General features: G+C 35.1%; 1 protein-coding gene across 1 annotated transcript in view; it reads left to right on the plus strand.

The window, feature by feature from the left end:
* Positions 1-19,830, plus strand: part of LOC145675521 (tetraspanin-6-like) — a 213,706-nt gene extending 193,876 nt beyond the window's left edge. Inside the window, exon 5 of the mRNA XM_081746000.1 lies at positions 15,771-19,830. Coding sequence (XP_081602126.1) covers positions 15,771-15,836 — 66 coding nt within the window. The 3' untranslated portion in view covers positions 15,837-19,830. The remainder of the gene's footprint in view (positions 1-15,770) is intronic.
* The last annotated feature ends 204 nt before the right edge of the window (positions 19,831-20,034 follow it).

Genomic DNA, 20,034 nt, shown 5'->3' on the forward strand with positions numbered 1-20,034 from the left:
CTGATTTTTGATTCTATAATCTGAGCCGATTCCAACGTTACGGTACATTTGCCCCTCTTTTTTTCTTCTAGCGAACTACTTATGGACAACACGAAGGATTATATTATCTATTTAGTTGATTTACCTACTTTTAAGAAGACCAATATTTGATTTACTTACTTTTAAAATGACCATTATTTGATTTACCTACTTTTAAGATGGTCAATATTTGATTTAACTACTTTTCAGATGGTCAATATTTGATTTACGTACTTTTAAGATGGTCAATATTTTAATTTATCTACTTTTAAGATGGTCAATATTTAATTAACCTACTTTCAAGATGGCCATTATTTCATTTATCTACTTTTATGGTGGCTATTATTTGATTTATCTACTTTTAAAATGGGTGTTATTTGATTTATCTACTATTAATATGGCCCTTATTTGATTTATCTACTTTTAAGATGGCCCTTATTTGGTTATAGCTCTGCTGTCCATTCTTAATCCTTTCTTTGACTTCCTTATTCGTGTTCAGTCGTCTCTTGAATGGCGAAGTTAATGACAAATAGTATTACTTCTTATTTTCTCAATCATGACCAAGATACTACCGGCTTTCCTTGATCTTTTAAATCCTGAGAGCACACACTGAAAAAAGATCTGGAGGACCCCGACCACACTTAAAAATTATACTGTGAATTAATTTAGCAGCCTGTTAAAGGGGAGTTGATGTAAATTGTTCCTAGTCTCAGTTTCCGAAAATATTAATAGTTATTATTGAGGTGCTAAATATTTTCAAAGTAATGTTGTAATGTTCTTAGCGGTTTGTCTGCTTTACATAGTCTCCAACACTGTCTTTGGATTTAATTGGAATCAAGTATGAATTACAGCTTCATTTTTCGATTCTTTTCCAAAATTTATATGATTGTTCTCGAAAAAGCTAGCTACTTACATTTATATTAATTTGTAGTCACAGTTTTACTAATTACTTTTCAAATCTGTTTGATTTCCGAACTGTCCATTATTCTGATCCATGAAAGACACATTCCACACAAAGCTCTTGATAAACTTTTCCTTATTGTTATTTATATAATCATCGATATCAGTAACGCCTTCTTCTCTAGCGGTCGTAATTCACACACGCTTTTATTTCTTTCATCTGGCAATATTGTGCTATTCATCTGTTTACATGTCAGAGTGTTGTGGAAGGTTCTTGCTCCCTCCTGTTAGGTCTTCGTACATTTGAGTATCTGCTTCCTCTTTATAATATCTTTTTTCTCTCAGTTCTGCATTTAGACTTGTTACTGTCCCTTAGAAGAGTTTTACAAAATAAAATGTGAGGACAGAGAAGAATTGGGAAATATGAGGAAATGTACAAGGAAAAAATCTATGAACTGCGGAGGAAATCGTACGATGGCAGTAGAAAATAAGAATGGGAAGGTAGTCAGCAAGAGAAGTGAAGTCTTAGGAAGATGGAAAGAATATGTGGAGGACTTATATGAGAGTAGGGATAGAGCGTGTGACCTAGATATTGAAGTAGATAATGAAGTAGGCGAGGATGATAAAGGGTTTAGGATTCTTCGGGATGAGTTTAAAAAAAGCTATATCCGAGATTAGGAATGGAAAGGCAACCGAGTTAGATAATATACCAATCGAATTCATTAAGAATACGGAAGACAAAGTCAAGAAAGAATTGTTCTGACTCTGCAATGAAATATATGAAACAGGAGAATGGCCAAAAAAATTCCTGACGACGATCATGATACCAATGGTTAAGAAATCGAATCCAAAGAGTGGGGATTATAGAATTATTAATCTCATATCTCTTGCAGCAAAAATTTAGCTTCGAATTCTGAACAGAAGGTTATATGGAGGAACAAATTTAAAAAGTTGAGGAAGAACAGAGTGGGTTCAGGAGAGGTAATGGTACAAGAGATGCAATTGGATTATTAAGAGTGAAGTTTATAGGAAAGAGGAAAGAGATATATGTAGTATTTATTGATCTTGAAAAGGCTTTTGATCGCGTGAATTGGAAATTGCTGTTGGAAGTTCTAAAGAAAGTTGGGTTGTGATGAAAAGATTAAAGACTCATAAGAAACTTATGTATGAACCAACAAGTAGGGGTTAGAATAGGAAAGGAAATGATAGAGAGTGCAATTGGAAGGAGAGTTCGACAGAGGTGCTGTCTCTCGCCTACATTAATTAATATCTATCTAAGAGAGATAGTGAGAAAGAGCCTACAAAATGAAGACGACATTTCAGTAGGAGGTAGAATGATTGATGTATACGGTTTGCAGATGATATAGTACTTATTGCAGCATCTGAAGAGAAAATCAATAAAATGTTAGAAAATTTAAGTAAGGGCTGTAAAGAATATGGGATGAAAATAAATGTTAGAAAGACAAAAGCCATGGTGTTTGGAACGAAGGGATTGGTGTCAAACATAGAAGTACAAGGGGGGAAAATAGAACAGGTGACCAGTTTTCGATATCTGGATAATATTATTACTAATGATGTGAAATGTGAAGTGAAATAAAAGCAAAGATAGGAATGGCAAAAGAAGCCTTTAGGAGGAAGAAAGCACTATTTTGTGGGACTTGAATAAAGAGTTGAGAAAAAGTTTCAAAATGCTTCCTGTGGAGTGTTGTATTGTATTGTATTGGTCAGAAACATTGACATGATAGAAAAATGATGAGAGACGACTGGAAGCTTTCGAAGTATGAGTGTGGAGAAGAATGGAGAGAATTAGCTGCGTCGAACGAAAAATGAATGAGAGGGTGTTAGAAATGGCGGGGAAGAAAAGAACAGTTTTAAATATGATTAAGGAAAGGAAGAGAAACTTGTTGGGACATTGGATTAGAAGAAACTGTATCGTGAGGGACGTTTTAGAGGGTATGGTCGGGGGAAAGAGAAGGAGGGGGCGAAGGAGACTACAATTAATGGATGATATCAAAACAGAAAAATCGTACGTGAAGACGAAGAGGTTAGTGGAAGATCGTGTAGCGTGGAAGCTTCTCAGTTGCATCAAATGACCTGCCAATAACGGCAGAATACCTAATGATGATGACTGTCCCTTAACGAACTTTCTTTCATTCCTGCTTCTAATGTGACTTGAATATCTTTCAGTGTCACTTTCAGAAAAAAAAATATCCGAAATGAAAAACCCATTTTATGTTACGTCTTGCTTACGAAAATTGTTTCAACCTTATTCAACGTAATTTGCTGTTGAAACTCAGACCACTTCATCGCCCTTCAACCTTGTTTAGTCAAAACATGAAGAGATATGCACATTTAATCTCAGCCTCATATATTGTCAATAAGGTATGAAAGACAATAAGATGATTATCTTACGGTAACAAACCTAATAAAGATGCCCTTCTCAACTTAGAACATTAACAACGATTCATTCTTCATGGGCCATTTTAGGGATCTATCAAACTGGATAAACTGTCGAGACATGGTTGTCTACTTACATTAAGACGCAATCTTTTCAGATTATTGTCTCTGCGCCTGTCGAGACATGGTTGTCTACTTACATTAAGACGTAATCTTTTCAGATTATTGTCTCTGCGCGTGTCGAGACATGGTTGTCTACTTACATTAAGACGTAATCTTTTCAGATTATTGTTTCTGCGCGTGTCGAGAAATGGTTGTCTACTTACATTAAGACGCAATCTTTTCAGATTATTGTCTCTGCGCCTGTCGAGACATGGTTGTCTACTTACATTAAGACGTAATCTTTTCAGATTATTGTCTCTGCGCGTGTTGAGACATGGTTGTCTACTTACATTAAGACGTAATCTTTTCAGATTATTGTTTCTGCGCGTGTCGAGAAATGGTTGTCTACTTACATTAAGACGCAATCTTTTCAGATTATTGTCTCTGCGCCTGTCGAGACATGGTTGTCTACTTACATTAAGACGTAATCTTTTCAGATTATTGTCTCTGCGCGTGTCGAGACATGGTTGTCTACTTACATTAAGACGTAATCTTTTCAGATTATTGTTTCTGCGCGTGTCGAGAAATGGTTGTCTACTTACATTAAGACGCAATCTTTTCAGATTATTGTCTCTGCGCCTGTCGAGACATGGTTGTCTACTTACATTAAGACGTAATCTTTTCAGATTATTGTCTCTGCGCGTGTCGAGACATGGTTGTCTACTTACATTAAGACGTAATCTTTTCAGATTATTGTTTCTGCGCGTGTCGAGAAATGGTTGTCTACTTACATTAAGACGCAATCTTTTCAGATTATTGTCTCTGCGCCTGTCGAGACATGGTTGTCTACTTACATTAAGACGTAATCTTTTCAGATTATTGTCTCTGCGCGTGTCGAGACATGGTTGTCTACTTACATTAAGACGTAATCTTTTCAGATTATTGTTTCTGCGCGTGTCGAGAAATGGTTGTCTACTTACATTAAGACGCAATCTTTTCAGATTATTGTCTCTGCGCCTGTCGAGACATGGTTGTCTACTTACATTAAGACGTAATCTTTTCAGATTATTGTCTCTGCGCGTGTCGAGACATGGTTGTCTACTTACATTAAGACGTAATCTTTTCAGATTATTGTTTCTGCGCGTGTCGAGAAATGGTTGTCTACTTACATTAAGACGCAATCTTTTCAGATTATTGTCTCTGCGCCTGTCGAGACATGGTTGTCTACTTACATTAAGACGTAATCTTTTCAGATTATTGTCTCTGCGCGTGTCGAGACATGGTTGTCTACTTACATTAAGACGTAATCTTTTCAGATTATTGTTTCTGCGCGTGTCGAGAAATGGTTGTCTACTTACATTAAGACGCAATCTTTTCAGATTATTGTCTCTGCGCCTGTCGAGACATGGTTGTCTACTTACATTAAGACGTAATCTTTTCAGATTATTGTCTCTGCGCGTGTCGAGACATGGTTGTCTACTTACATTAAGACGTAATCTTTTCAGATTATTGTTTCTGCGCGTGTCGAGAAATGGTTGTCTACTTACATTAAGACGCAATCTTTTCAGATTATTGTCTCTGCGCCTGTCGAGACATGGTTGTCTACTTACATTAAGACGTAATCTTTTCAGATTATTGTCTCTGCGCGTGTCGAGACATGGTTGTCTACTTACATTAAGACGTAATCTTTTCAGATTATTGTTTCTGCGCGTGTCGAGAAATGGTTGTCTACTTACATTAAGACGTAATCTTTTCAGATTATTGTCTCTGCGCCTGTCGAGACATGGTTGTCTACTTACATTAAGACGTAATCTTTTCAGATTATTGTCTCTGCGCGTGTCGAGACATGGTTGTCTACTTACATTAAGACGCAATCTTTTCAGATTATTGTCTCTGCGCCTGTCGAGACATGGTTGTCTACTTACATTAAGACGTAATCTTTTCAGATTATTGTCTCTGCGCGTGTCGAGACATGGTTGTCTACTTACATTAAGACGTAATCTTTTCAGATTATTGTTTCTGCGCGTGTCGAGAAATGGTTGTCTACTTACATTAAGACGCAATCTTTTCAGATTATTGTCTCTGCGCCTGTCGAGACATGGTTGTCTACTTACATTAAGACGCAATCTTTTCAGATTATTGTCTCTGCGTGTGTCGAGACATGGTTGTCTACTTACATCAAGACGCAATCTTTTCAGATTATTGTCTCTGCGCGTGTCGAGACATGGTTGTCTACTTACATTAAGACGCAATCTTTTCAGATTATTGTCTCTGCGCGTGTCGAGACATGGTTGTCTACTTACATTAAGACGTAATCTTTTCAGATTATTGTTTCTGCGCGTGTCGAGAAATGGTTGTCTACTTACATTAAGACGCAATCTTTTCAGATTATTGTCTCTGCGCGTGTCGAGACATGGTTGTCTACTTACATTAAGACGCAATCTTTTTCAGATTATTGTCTCTGCGCGTTAAAACTTTGTCTTCTTTGAGGTTTGCTCAAGACATATGTTGTATAGCATAAATCTAGAGAAAAGTATCATCTTTATATTGAAACGGCATACAAAAGCAAAATTTGATAGGAAAGAAGGAAGGTTGAAAGTTTTGTAGTCTGTGTTTATTTTTTACATCAAGGCCGCTATAGGCGCTAGTTGTATAAGCAGCAACGGCGCCAACTTTCCATAATTTATGTGGCTGCATATAGAGGATGTGTTATATGTTTTCAGGGAAGTCTCGATATTTTTGATTGATTTTCTTTTAGTTAAAATCTTTTTATGAACAGTGTCATAAAATACTGTGTTCGATTCTATTCACAGTAAGTTCAATTTCTCATTGTGGGGCCTGCCTTTGACAAGCCAGAGACTGGCAAAGAAGTGGGTAGAGTGTTGCTTGGTTGTCTCTGGACAAACACATTTGAAACAATTATGTTTTAGAGATTAGAAATTTTAATTTCTATCTCAATGTTTTAATTGCTTATTAATTTTTGATAATCGTAATTGTGTGAGTGCTTCCCGCACCATACACGTAGTCAGCGCGCATGATAAGCAGTTACATATGTAAAAGAGAATCAAAAGGGTACAGCATGTGCATTATATTGTGTGATAGAATTTTCAGGAATAGGATATGTCGTAAAAGTGAAGAGAAATTTTTGTACAAAATTCGAAAACAAAACAGTGCTTAGAAACTGCATTTCACGCTGGGTTCAGAGGTTTGAATCCAGTCGATGTTTGTGCTCCTCGAAAAGTACTGGTCGATCAGAAACATCAAAGAAGAGGTTCGACGTCTGCGGTGTTACCCAGGGTAGAGACCTGCACGGGCCGAATGTTTCGGCCCGAGTCCAATCCAGCTCGAATGTACCTAGGCCCGTCCCAGCCTGGGTCCAAAAGGTTTTGGAGATTTTCGGCCCGGCCCGATAAGTTTTTTTTTAAATTCTTGGCCCAAGCCCGGCCCGGACCCGATAAATTTTATGTTTTTGGCCCGACCCTGGCCCGATAAATTTTTATAAAATTTAGCTCGAACCCCAATCTTTCTCAAAATTTAGTATTAAACTTGACCTAACCCTCAGAAAAATTTTCTAAACTCTGGTTCACAACCTGACGCTTGCCTCCCGAATGGTACCATTGCCTCCTAGAACTTTGCCTGTCATCGAGAGAACAAAAACTCCTTTTCCTGTAACAAAAATCTAACTTAATTGATTTTTAGCATAAAGTGAAGATGGCAATATTGTTTAGCGACAGGCAAAATTTTCCCACCCCTTCTTGTCATATTTTGGGTTCAGTGAAGGTCAAGGTCAGAGCTCAATTTACCGCGCAATGCCTGCAATCCTCTATAGTGAAAGTGGAGCCGCTAATCAACACAAACTCTAAATAGCTATTGCATTCTTTGTAACATTTTTCACGGGCACACTTCTTCAACGTTTGGCTTTATTCCAATTATCGTTTAACAAAAGTCAATAATTATTAAAGAATTGCAATTAATCGGCCCCAGCCCGGCCCGATCTGAAGATAAATCAGTGTCGGCCCACCGAAACCCGGCCAAGCCCAAAGAAATAACAGAGTCGGCCCGCCCAAGCCCGGCCCGTGCAGGTCTCTAACCCAGGGTACTCATATTCTACACTAGTAATGTTTTCAAAAACTTACACTATTTCGTTCTTCTTCGCTGTCACTTTTATTAATGTCGTTCCAGTAGAAAATAAATAGGCTTTAGTTTTCGATCATTCTTTTTGAATAATGATGTGTATTTGCTCAATGTGAAGAGCATAAATTATGTGTACAGTAAGACATTATGTACAGTGATATGACGTAACCAATTCTTGAAGCAGTTATTTTTCAAGCTAAACAATAAATATCCATTTTTCACACACCAAACTGAACAATGCCCCAAATGAAGAGGATACGAACATCATAGTTACAATGAATCCCGTATAACAAGAGAGCTTCAAATCATTATTTTGATCTTCAGAAATGTTTCAAATTGTAAGAGCAGTGTTGCCACAGTCCTAGCTCTGAAGTGGGCTGAAAAATAGTACCAAATTGAAACAAAAAGGGTTGAATTAATTTTTTTATACCAGTGTAATACATGGCTCTACAATAACACGAAACTAAAAGAGGTAAAGTTCTAGAACACTCCCCCTTCCCACTTCCAAGATAAAGAGTCCAAATCAAGAAAGTGCTCTTCTTAAAAATCACTTTTTAAAAACATCCAAATAGGTGGACCCCGAACAACCATGAAAGTAGATGAAACTTTTCTCGCACGTAACAAGTATAACACACGCCGTATATTAACAGTTTTCGTCTTCCGTATGTATAGTAAGTAAACCAAACGCACTCTGTTTCAAAGTGGCCAATAAACCAAAACGGTATTATGGCCATATTTGAAAAATGTATAAAACGAGGAACAAATCAATCATCTCCGAGTTCGTGTGTAAACAGTACGTTATAATAGAATATTAAAATATAAATTACTGCACCATATTCTCGCTTATTTCACGACCAAAGCAGGATATTAGACACACAAAGTTCGTAGCGTTATGCGGTGCAACGTCACAGAATGAATGTTCAACAGCATATTTTACGAGATCAACCCACAGTATAAGTAAAGTGAGATGTAGGAAAAGCCTTGCTGACATTAAAAGCCTTGCTCCTTTAAAAAAAAAAAAAAAAAAAAAAAAAAAATTAACAACGATTTGTTAAATGGTGCTGAATTGGGTAGAATTGTACCAACTTTTTCACAAAAGGGGCTGAAAATGCCAGCGTGGTACCAACGGAACAATGAATAACACGAAGGGCTGAATTTCGTACAATTGTACCAAGTGTGGCAACACTGTGTAAGAGAGATTGAACTATCCGCACTCAACCTTCTTATCCTAAATTTGATATTGAACCTTTCTTGAGGGCACCATGTAAAGGAAAACATCACGTCTAAATGGAGGAGAAAAGACTGTTTGATTTAACTGACAATTGACTAATTGATTAATTGTAATTTTGGACACTAGAAAACAATATGAGAAGAAGATTTTAACCACACAGTAGTCGTTTATCCATGGGCACATTTTCCTCCCTATAAATCAACAGAATGGAATGACTTTGGCAGAAATATAAGCAGCATATTTACAGCAGTGTGATCAAGCAGCAGAATCGGTTCTATCCTGAACCTATATATATATTTTGGAGTAACTCATATTTAGTTTAATGTAAGAAATCAGTGGAAAACTTCTAAAACTCTTACAAGGAAACCGATTCAACTGTGACACGAAATTGTGGACGAGTTTACGCGCAAACGAATTATTTTTGTGTACAACTAAACTTATTAGAGGGAAAACCCCTCGGTCTCAACCGTTCCAAAGGTATAGATGAATAAGTGGAAGGCCGATGCTCTGATATTTTGCAAATTTTTGAATATATATCGACAGTACAAACAAAAGAGACTTTTAAAAATGAAGAATTCCTTCATCCATGGAACTATAGTAATACGTCGCCTTAAATATGAGGGTTATAAAACCGAAGAGTCCATAAAACTTCTAGGGGAACAATGTTTTAAGGGGGAGAGCGAAAATACTGGAGTTTCATTGTTGCCTGAAATAGGCGTATAAGATGTCTACGTATAGGTTTCTTGGCACGCGGAATCGAATAAAAGCATCATCAGGTCAAATAGGTTGAATAATAAAAAAAATGGTGGTCGTCCGAACTTTCCAAACATTTATAATTTCTACAATTACTAACTGATAGGAACTGTATGTGATATACAGTATATAAGGCGTACAGGTTTTCGTTTTTAAGTGGAAGATACTATTTTTGTTTATTCATTCATACTTTGCGCTTTAATATATGTCACACACCTACACACTGTTGTGAGGTCCTTTGTGGCTAATCGGTTAGCATGCGTGCTTTTAGCGTGGGAGACCCGGGTTCGATTCCCGGCGGGAGCTCATATGATTCGGATTCCTCTTTAATCAGTAGGTCCCGTCTCATATAGCCTCGCTACTGAAAGAGATGTTAAACTCAAAATCAACTCAACTCAACTACACAACTGTCGTACTTACGTTTGCAACAATATGTGTCCATGTTACATATTATTTGATTTGTTTTTCTATAGCACTTTCGTACAGAATATGACCTTGCATTATTGTTCACATAATAACGTCTCTGTTCCTTTGGCAATATAATTAATACATTTTTATATCACCTTTTCTCATTTTCAACGAACTAAAGACATGATTGTATATTAACAAATAATATCATACAATTTTGTTCTTCGTGTCAATGACGTTTGTTATTCTTCATAGCCCCTTCTTTTTCCGGCCCCGGGTAAAAGCTACGCCATTCACCTCAACATTCAACGCCACTTTAATCCGGCCTGGTGCATCTTTCTTAACATTTCAATGCAGTTTTGAAACATATTCACTCGCTAAATAGCCGAAAATCCACAAAATATCAGAGCACCAGCTTTTCTCTTACCCTCTATATCTCCGGTATGGTTGAGATCAAGGGTTTTTCCCTCTAATGGGTTTAATTGTACACAAAAACACTTCGTTTCCTCATAAACTCGTCCACAATTTCGTGTCACATTTGCATCGGTTTCCTTGTTAGAGAGAAACATAGTGGTAATTTTTATCTATAGGGTGGCCCAAAATTAGGTATACAGTCTAGCACTGATCGACTTACGGCATTTTATATAATTTTCTTATTGTTATCCATACAGGTTTAACTTAGGCTAGTTTATTATTTGTTTTAAAATTATTTTCACTTATACGCTAAAGTCGGAATAGACCGAAGCAAATAAATGCATTATCTTAACAAACTGTTATCCTAATGAATGCAGAGTTGTATACCTATTTTTGGGCCACCCTGTATAGGTATGGACGTATGCAGGAATTTCTTTCATGAGGAATCCAAAGAGTTAGGAACGTTCTAAATTCAATATAAGAGTAAATTATAATAAAACACCTCTAAAATTAGACTAAATTTACAAACAATCGAGATTTCGGGGGGAGTCCTAACCCACAGAACCAACCACTGGTACGTGTCTGTCTATAGAGCCTGACATCTTTGCGCGAAGAGGACCCAAGCAATGAAGTTTGCTAGGGATGCGCACGAGACGAGACGAGACAGGATTTTGCTGACAAAATTCGAGTCGAGACATGGCTCTTCCAATAGAGAAATATACATTTTTCGAGTCAAGACATCACTTTTACAGCACATTTTTGAGACGAGACAGCCACAAATCTTGTCTCGTGCGCATCCCTAAAGTTTGCTAATTTAGCTTACTTGAACCTAGATTAAGCTTATTTCAATGACTACTCTCTGTTCCCTCTTACTTCTAAAAGCAGAACTATTTGTATCCTTCTGCTATCCTCAAGCCGAACTTTAAAGGAAGGAATACGGTATACTTGTACTTTTCGCAGGGTCTGGGTCACGTACAGCACAAAACTTAGTACTTTTAAAAACAATTATTTTCTTTCCATATTAAACATTTCATAAACAACAAATGATTAGGACAAATGACTTCCATCTGTAGAGCCTGGACAAAAGAGTGACAACAGAAATGCTCGAGTTAAAACGGCATTGCGTTAAGAGTTTGACGGCGTCCTGTGTTGAAACAGTCCAATTTAAAACAGGCTCTGGGTCAAAAGTTCTTCAGTTCGATAACCTTAGATGAAATTGATTATATATTTAGTACAAAGGTTCTCATTAGTATGTAAAGAGTTTCCTTGTCCCCGCTTCATCACCGATATAGTAGAATTAGGGGTCAGTCATCTTCCCAACTTGAAAACAGAATCATACTTACTCAGTTCCATTTATCTCGCGAAGAAGTCCTTCATCTTGTCTGCTTTTACGTAATACTTTTAATTATTATTTCATTAACTATACTTGAACATAGCATTATTATGCAAGTTCTGCCTTATTGTCTCTTTTTGTAGTGCTTCAGTTTTATACGGTTGTTTTATTTGATACGTCGGCTTCTCAGTAAACGTTTCGTACGTCGGCTTGTCAGGAAAGTAAAGATACAAACGTAAAACAAGAATATATAAAAATGTGTTAGGCGTAAATAAAGCTACACTGGATACACTGGATACACTGGTACAGAGGATATTTCTCCAAGAAAGATACACTGGATACAAAGAAAGCACACGAAGAAAGCTACACTGGATACACTGGTACAGAGAATATTTCTCCAAGAAATCTACTCTGGATACAAAGAAAGCACACGAAGAAAGCTACACTGGATACACTGGTACAGAGGATATTTCTCCAAGTAAGCTACACTGGATACATAGAAAGCAAACGAAGAAAGCCACACTGGTACAGAGAATATTTTTCCAAGAAAGCTACTCTGGATACAAAGAAAGCTACATTGGATACACTGGTACAGAGAATATATCTCCAAGAAAGCTACTCTGGATACAAAGAAAGCACACGAAGAAAGCTACACTGGATACACTGATACAGATGATATTTCTCCAAGTAAGCTACTCTGAATACAAAGAAAGCACACGAAGAAAGATACACTGGATACACTGGTACAGAGAATATTTTTCCAAGAAAACTACTCTGGATACAAAGAAAGCACACGAAGAAAGATACACTGGATACACTGGTACAGAGAATATTTTTCCAAGAAAGCTACTCTGGATACAAAGAAAGCACACAAAGAAAGCTACACTGGATACACTGATACAGATGATATTTCTCCAAGTAAGCTACACTGGATACAAAGAAAGCACACCAAGAAAGCTACACTGGATACACTGGTACAGAGGATATTTCTCCAAGTAAACTACACTGGATACATAGAAAGCAAACGAAGAAAGCTACACTGGATACACTGGTACAAAGAATATTTTTCCAAGAAAGTTACTCTGGATACAAAGAAAGCACACGAAGAAAGCTACACTGGTACAGAGAATATTTTTCCAAGAAAACTACTCTGAATACAAAGAAAGCACACGAAGAAAGCTACACTGGATACACTGGTACAGAGGATATTTCTTCCCATAAGTGCCACCACTGACCAAACATTTGTTTAAATACGGAACAAGGTTTTGTATCCCAGAATCGTAAAAATCCGGCACCTGCATCTGGAACCACATGGTGACTTCTTCCCTGACCAAATCGTCATTGTCAAAATAATTTTCCACCAAGATGTTTCTTCACCTACAGGATTCTTTACGTTTCAGACCATACACAGACTTTATTTCTTACTGAATCTTCGACGAATGCTTTTCTTATGACTGTGCTGCGCACTTCATTTCCTGTGGGATTCGGAATTGTCACTGCCATTTCCAACGGATGCTTCTCGCTCAAGATTCAGCGCAGCACTGATTAATTATCCCCAATGGTTGTCGTAGGAATAAAGACTACTGTCCTTCTTGTTAACTTTGGATCACATTTTCCCCTGACGTGCAATTATATTTGTATCTTTACTTTCCTGAGAAGCCTCATAGTAAAATTACAGTTCTAGTTGGTACAGATTAACAATACTGGGACATATTTATCTAACGCTTAAACTCACACCTCTTCGTGGAAATATATTCATGACTTTTAGCTTCTTTTATTAATGCCTCATACCGATACTGCATTTGAAATTGATAAGGTTCAGATGCGAAACCAGAATGTTCAGAAAATTACAGTTCTTTCACTAATTATCTTTCAATACCTTCTACCTCTTATTTTCTTTGCATCTACCCGTCAAGTAGGTACAGGTTTATAATATACCTGCAAACGTACTGTAAATAATATCGATTACCCCCTGAGAGCAACACACACCAATCTGTACTAGGTAGTGACTACAAACAAGAATTTTATTATTTCGGATTATGGGAAGAACGCAACTGGAGAGCCGTGCAATAGTGAGAAGTGTGTTCGTACGGAGTAGTTGCGAAACAATAGTAGCTGTGTCCGTAATGGAATAAAAAAAGTGCGCAAATCATCGCACCAAATTGTTAAAAATAGTCTTTACAAACCAGTTTTGCATTAAAATTGCATAATAATAAACCACTTACAAAAACACTGTATCTATATCCACAGGTAACTCCATCTTCATAAATAAGTTCCTCAAACATTCTTCAGTCTTTAATTAATGCATTTTACCTGTGAATTTTAAAAATGTTCCCGTATTCTTAATCTGCATCCTTTCTAATGATGAGCGATTTTGCATAAGAGACAACAGTAAATCAGCGCCTTAATTATACGTGTCTTCATTTATAGTCGTTTAGAAGTAAAGCGGATTAGATGTTCTAATATTATGGTATATCACTTTTTTTGTTACTAATTGATTCAGTATTTTGAAAAGGTCATGAGTCAGTACATGACGATTTTGCTTCAGTCCAACTTTTTATTATTTATTTATTTCGTAACACCAATTGTTTACAACAAGTTTTCCATTTTGTACAATATCAAGAAAACCTCTACTTTCTCAAACAGAGGTCGATCATTTCATATCTATCAGAATTTTCAAAAATTAAAGTTTTTTTGTATGTTCTCATAATTTTACTTTTCTGACTCGTGACCTTTTCAAAACTACTGATTCAATTATACATATTAGACGAGGATATTATTTGTATGTGGCTGTATACATCTTAATTACATATATTACTTATATTAATCCAGAACACTATATGATACTTTCTTGTACTTTATATGTATTAACCTTGTTACTCGTATCTTTATTTAGTTTATTTCGTATGTCAGAAAATGCTATAGTGTGTTTCTGACTGTTTTTAGCGCTAAAAATTCCAATAAATTACAATAAAAGATTATTATTCCAGTTGTTTTGCAGGTTGAGGCCAAATAAACTATTAAATTATCGGCAAATATTGTTTTGCTCTGGTTTTAGGTTCTAAATGGCAGAAATCATTAAATTAAAAAAAATGTGGACTGTAATTTGAAATGATGTTACACATTTGCTTCAATTTTACACAAAACAATTCAGTGCCGCCATAAGTCCGCTCTCATGGCCTTGCACACTACCATCGAACACACACACACTGACTTATTTCTTTTCACTGTTACCAAGTCCTATGTTCTAACAAACTTACACAAAAAGTTACTAAAATACATAAAATCCAACAAATATATTTTCAGCAATAATCTTGAGGGATTGTTTTCTTGATCCTCTGAATACAAAGAACCACAAGATTCCTTTAAATACTAGTACTAGTGTAACGAAAAGCGCTTAAGCGTTCTACTAGGTTAGGACACATTTACAAGTAACTCATCTACATACTGCTCAAGAATTTCTCAAAATGTACGGCAGTATTAATTCTTTCTGTTAACTACAAAGTTCGTTACCTGGCACCATGACGTTGTATTGTCAAATTAATTCACTCAGGTTAACTTTAGTGAAAAGTATCCCTTTACATATATACTATTCAGCAAGCAGTAAGGGACCCAGAGTTGAACCTTATAGATCACCTTTTTCTACGTCACCTATCTGATTATATATGGACAATATGGTTTTCAATGCAGCGTATTTAGTTACACATATAATGAAATCTAATTGCCGATGTAGAAAAAGGTGTTCCGTAAGGATCGACACTGGGTCCCTTATTGCTAGCAAAATAACCTATATACAAAGGGACATCGTTTACGGAAGATAAAATAAGGTTTCTTTCATGACAAACTTGGTGACTAATTAAATGAATAACATTTGACAGAATTACATGTATCAATATTATCAAAGAAAGTCACATAGTAAAAGGTGTTCCACAAGGATCGGCACTGGAGACTTTCATGCCTATATAAATTGTTAATATTAGGGTGCTTTTGTTTGTAAATAACGTTTGACAAAAGTACAGTTAAACAGTTAGAAAAGCAAATAACCAGTCCTAACTCTTCTCAATGTCTCATTTGTTCCAGGTGGTTGGAATAGTGTTAGCTTGTTGTCTAGCTGCAGCTATTAAGACAGAAAGAGAAGCTCAATAAAGAAGATAGAAGTATTTCCATGTTGGCTACAGTTTGAAGAAGGAAAACAAAAGAAAATGTAGATTTAATTCCTGCCTGTTCTTTTGCTGAGGAATTACTGTATATTTAAAAAGAATTACACACACAACACACAAAAAAAGCAGAATGTAAGCCAAAAATGTGTATGTGTACTGTTTTCCAAAAAGAAAAAAAAAATCTCCAAGAAGATAACATGGACACAAACAGAACACCACTCTTTAAAAGAAGTTTAAAAAAAATGTATATGTGTATGTATATAGGGTGATTCTTAATATAATGCACAAATCTCGGTAGATCATTTTATGACGCAATAAAGGACATAGGTTTTAAGAAATGCTCTGTTTAGGCGTTAGAATTAAGGGAAAATTTTGTGGGATATAACTTCAGAAAGGCACAGCATCTAAAGGAAAATAAACCATAACAGTGGTTTTGGCGGTAACAAAGGTAATTGTATTCATAGATTCAATTTGTGGCAAAAATATGTTTGATGAATGGGTATGGCAAAGCTGTTTATTGGTATTATTGTTCTTGTACATTTCTTTCATAAGTAGCTTATGCACCATCTGCCTATTCAATATTTGCCATAAATTAATTCCATGCGTGTGATGGCCTTTGCACGAAGAGTCTTATCCGCCATCATTACGTCCTTTTGTTTCGAAGTTATAGCCGTTTTTAAAATAATAATAATAATAGCACAATACTTTCCTACGCCCGTAGCTCCTAAACGGGGCGTTTTAAAGCTTATGTGTATTAGAACTTTTTTTTTTTTGGTTCCTTTTCATGTCAAAAATGACCTCCCGAAGTTTTTCACTGAAAACTTTTAATCACCCTGTATATATATAAAAGAAATTTTTAAAAGAAAGAAGAAAAAATGAAGATTTCAAAACTACCTACACATTTAGCAGTATCTGTAATAGTACGGTATGTGTAGTGTATATAATAACAAGAATCTTAGGCACTGTAAACTGCCAATTCCTTTTTGTATTAATATCTTTATAGAAATAACGTAAGCATTGCAATCTTTTAAGAGTGAAAAAAAAAATGCAGGATTTAAAAGTACATAATATAATTAAGAGAAAACAATTAGAAATGGACTGTACCAATACTCACTATATTTAGGGGCAATAGGTGCTATTGTATTACCATTTATTACCAGAAAAGAAAAACAATTATGACGTAAAAACAAAGTTCATTATCCCATTTTTTGTAACAAATATTACTTACTCCTCCCTTGCAGTGCAATTGCAACAATTGTGTATATATATAAAGGGTGTTTCAAAATCGTGGGGTGGAACTCCAGGAATATATTCTTGATATGTAAATAAGATACTTAATTTTTTTTTATCATAATGTTTCCCCAAACGCTGTTTTTAAAGTATTATGTGTTTTCTTTTTCGAAAATACGTTTCCCTTCTCGATTAAACATTTTGAGACACATGGTATTACTCAATTACATTGATTTAGGTATATTTGACAATTTTTAAAATGTGTTGAAAAATTATTTCTTACCTTTGCAAGCAATTTTTGCCATAAGATTATTTTTTATGAATAGCATAAATTAAAAAATGTGAGTATAAAAAGTCAAAATATAAAAATAAGAAAAAAGTTCATTTCTTAACTTTATATTTTATAACATATCTTCCTGTCCAAAAATAAATATATATATATATATATAAGCTTGGAATTCTGTTTATACTATTAAGAGATAGGTGAAAAAGCAAATAATTACATGTTTCTTTGTTTTTCGATTATCAAATCCACTGAGGAGACATGTGAAAACTCTTAAAAAGATGAAGCCTGATGAAACAGTTTCTATGTTAAAGCATAAAAGAATTGAGGTAGACATTTATATATTTCAAATAACTTTTATTTTAAAGGTAGAAAAAGATTTTAATAGGTGCTAGTCATAAAAATATATTTTAACTTTTATTTAGAACTTTAAAATTAGTGATATAAACATTGGATCGTTGAGCACTTAACCTCTGCGGGGATTGGTGTACATTTATAACATAGATGTGGGTCAAAGCTGCAAGGAAAGAAAAGAGGTGGCCCATCTCTGTTTCAAAGGACAGGCACTCTCTTATTTGTCGTATTGAAATAAGTTATACTTCTTTGAAAGGTCGTAATTCATAGATTTAGAATACGTATGCACATTTGATAAGACACGAACGGAACAACCATTTTTTTTTATCTCACATTGATTTTTCTATGGGTGAGAATTTAACGTCGTTATCAACACTGAAAAAATGTATGATACATGTCATATTTAGAATTTAGTTTCGAATGGTGTACAATTTGAGATATTATAAATATAGAAGCAGGTTTTGGTCAATAATCTCTTTTGGCAACATCTCAATATGACCAAAAATTCTAAACAATAGACCAACACTTACTACCTTCCAATGTCTATTCCCAAACGTCATAAAAGCTTTTTTCTGACCACGATCCATTTTTCATTTGTTGCACATGAAGTGTAACTCTAAGTCCGAGCACCTTCATTAAACTTTAATTGTATCAAATTGTTATTATTTATTTTTAAGTTACTGCACGTACTGTAACTGAAGTGGCACGGACATTGGTCCAAGATTTGTCTGGCATACAGTGATATGTTTAAAAACTTAAATTGTCATAAGAAGGTCCTTGTAATATTTTGCTTAACACGTAGACCTCCAAGTGTATGGAATTTAATACACACGGCTCTCTCGTGCAGCGCCGCCTGTATGATTTTCCATACACAAACAATATATTGTCGAATTTGTTTTACAAATTTAGTAGATTGTATTTATTTCATTCAATACATTTCGGAACCAATAATCAGAAAGAACAATGGGCATCGAAATAAAACGGAGTTGCACCAGGGCTACATGTAAATATGCCGTCCCTACATATGCTTGGTGGAACTGAGAACAAACCTTAAAAAAAAAAATTTAAAAAAATGCTTTCAGCCCCGTAATTCAAGATTTCGAAGCAATGCTAACCACAACGTTATTCTTCTTTAGTGAATTTTACTGCGATTTGGTTTAAATATTTCAATCAATTCTTGTGTGATGTCTTTAAAATTGCCTTGACTCACTTTGTGTTAAACAATTGTGGGTGCCAAAATGAAAAAAAAAAGACTAAATGAATTCCCCTCCCCTTATACGAACCTACACTTACTTACTACCTTTCACGATGCCAAAGAAAGCAAAATTAAAGGAATCTGTTATGGTTACGTATCAAGTTAGATGAAACGAACTATAGCACAAACGTATTTGAAACATTGTTATTATCTCTCAGTTTCTAATAAAAACAAACAAAAAAATCACTGACTTGAGGCGATCATTTTCTGTAATTGATTTAGATTTTGTCTGACTAAATATATATTCAATTTTGTCTACTTTATACTTTTGGACTGTGTACGCGGAACATGTGTTATATATATCTTAAGCATGAGAACTAGAAAGTGTTAGCAGACGAATAACAGATTTCGGAATGAGTTGCAAGGTGTAGAAAAAAGTTTAAAAAGTGTCACTCTTTTCAGATTAAAACACTATATTGGGAAGGTACTAACATCAAAAAGTTTTGAAGAACTCAAAAATAATTTTTGTCATAATTCATTTCTTATATTTATGTATCAAAAATTCATTCCTAAAAATCCTTGGTGTATTTTTGAAACACCCTATGTATATATGTATATATATATATACAGTATTACACAAGAAGTGAAAGAATAATAATACTAATAATAATGTTAATAATTAATAATAAATATATATTATATTGGTGTGCTTACCGACACCAATTTGCTATGTACATGTTGCAATAATTATGAATTAAATACTGAAGTAATATTTTAAGAAAAAAAAAACATTACGCAACAAGTAATAATTGTTAATCTTACATCAACAAAGCATTCCAGGCCATGCATTCCAATAATAATTGTTGTACATCATGTATGTAATTATAGTACAATTATAAATAAATATAAATAAAAATACATTGGTTTCCTTCTTGTTTCTTACCATTTATTAGATGACGTGACCTGTGATGGAACGATTCACCGAGTCACGAGTTTTGTCCAGATGAACCGGATCTCGATATCACTTTTCCGGGTCTGAGACTTGAATACCGACACAGACCAGGTGAGCCGGACGTAACTGCAGATTCACATACACCTGACAATCCAGAAGCAGTTAAAAAT

The sequence above is a fragment of the Thermobia domestica genome, chromosome 18 (assembly GCF_964235325.1).
Source record: "Thermobia domestica chromosome 18, izTheDome1.hap1.1, whole genome shotgun sequence".
In the NCBI taxonomy this organism is placed as follows: domain Eukaryota; kingdom Metazoa; phylum Arthropoda; class Insecta; order Zygentoma; family Lepismatidae; genus Thermobia; species Thermobia domestica.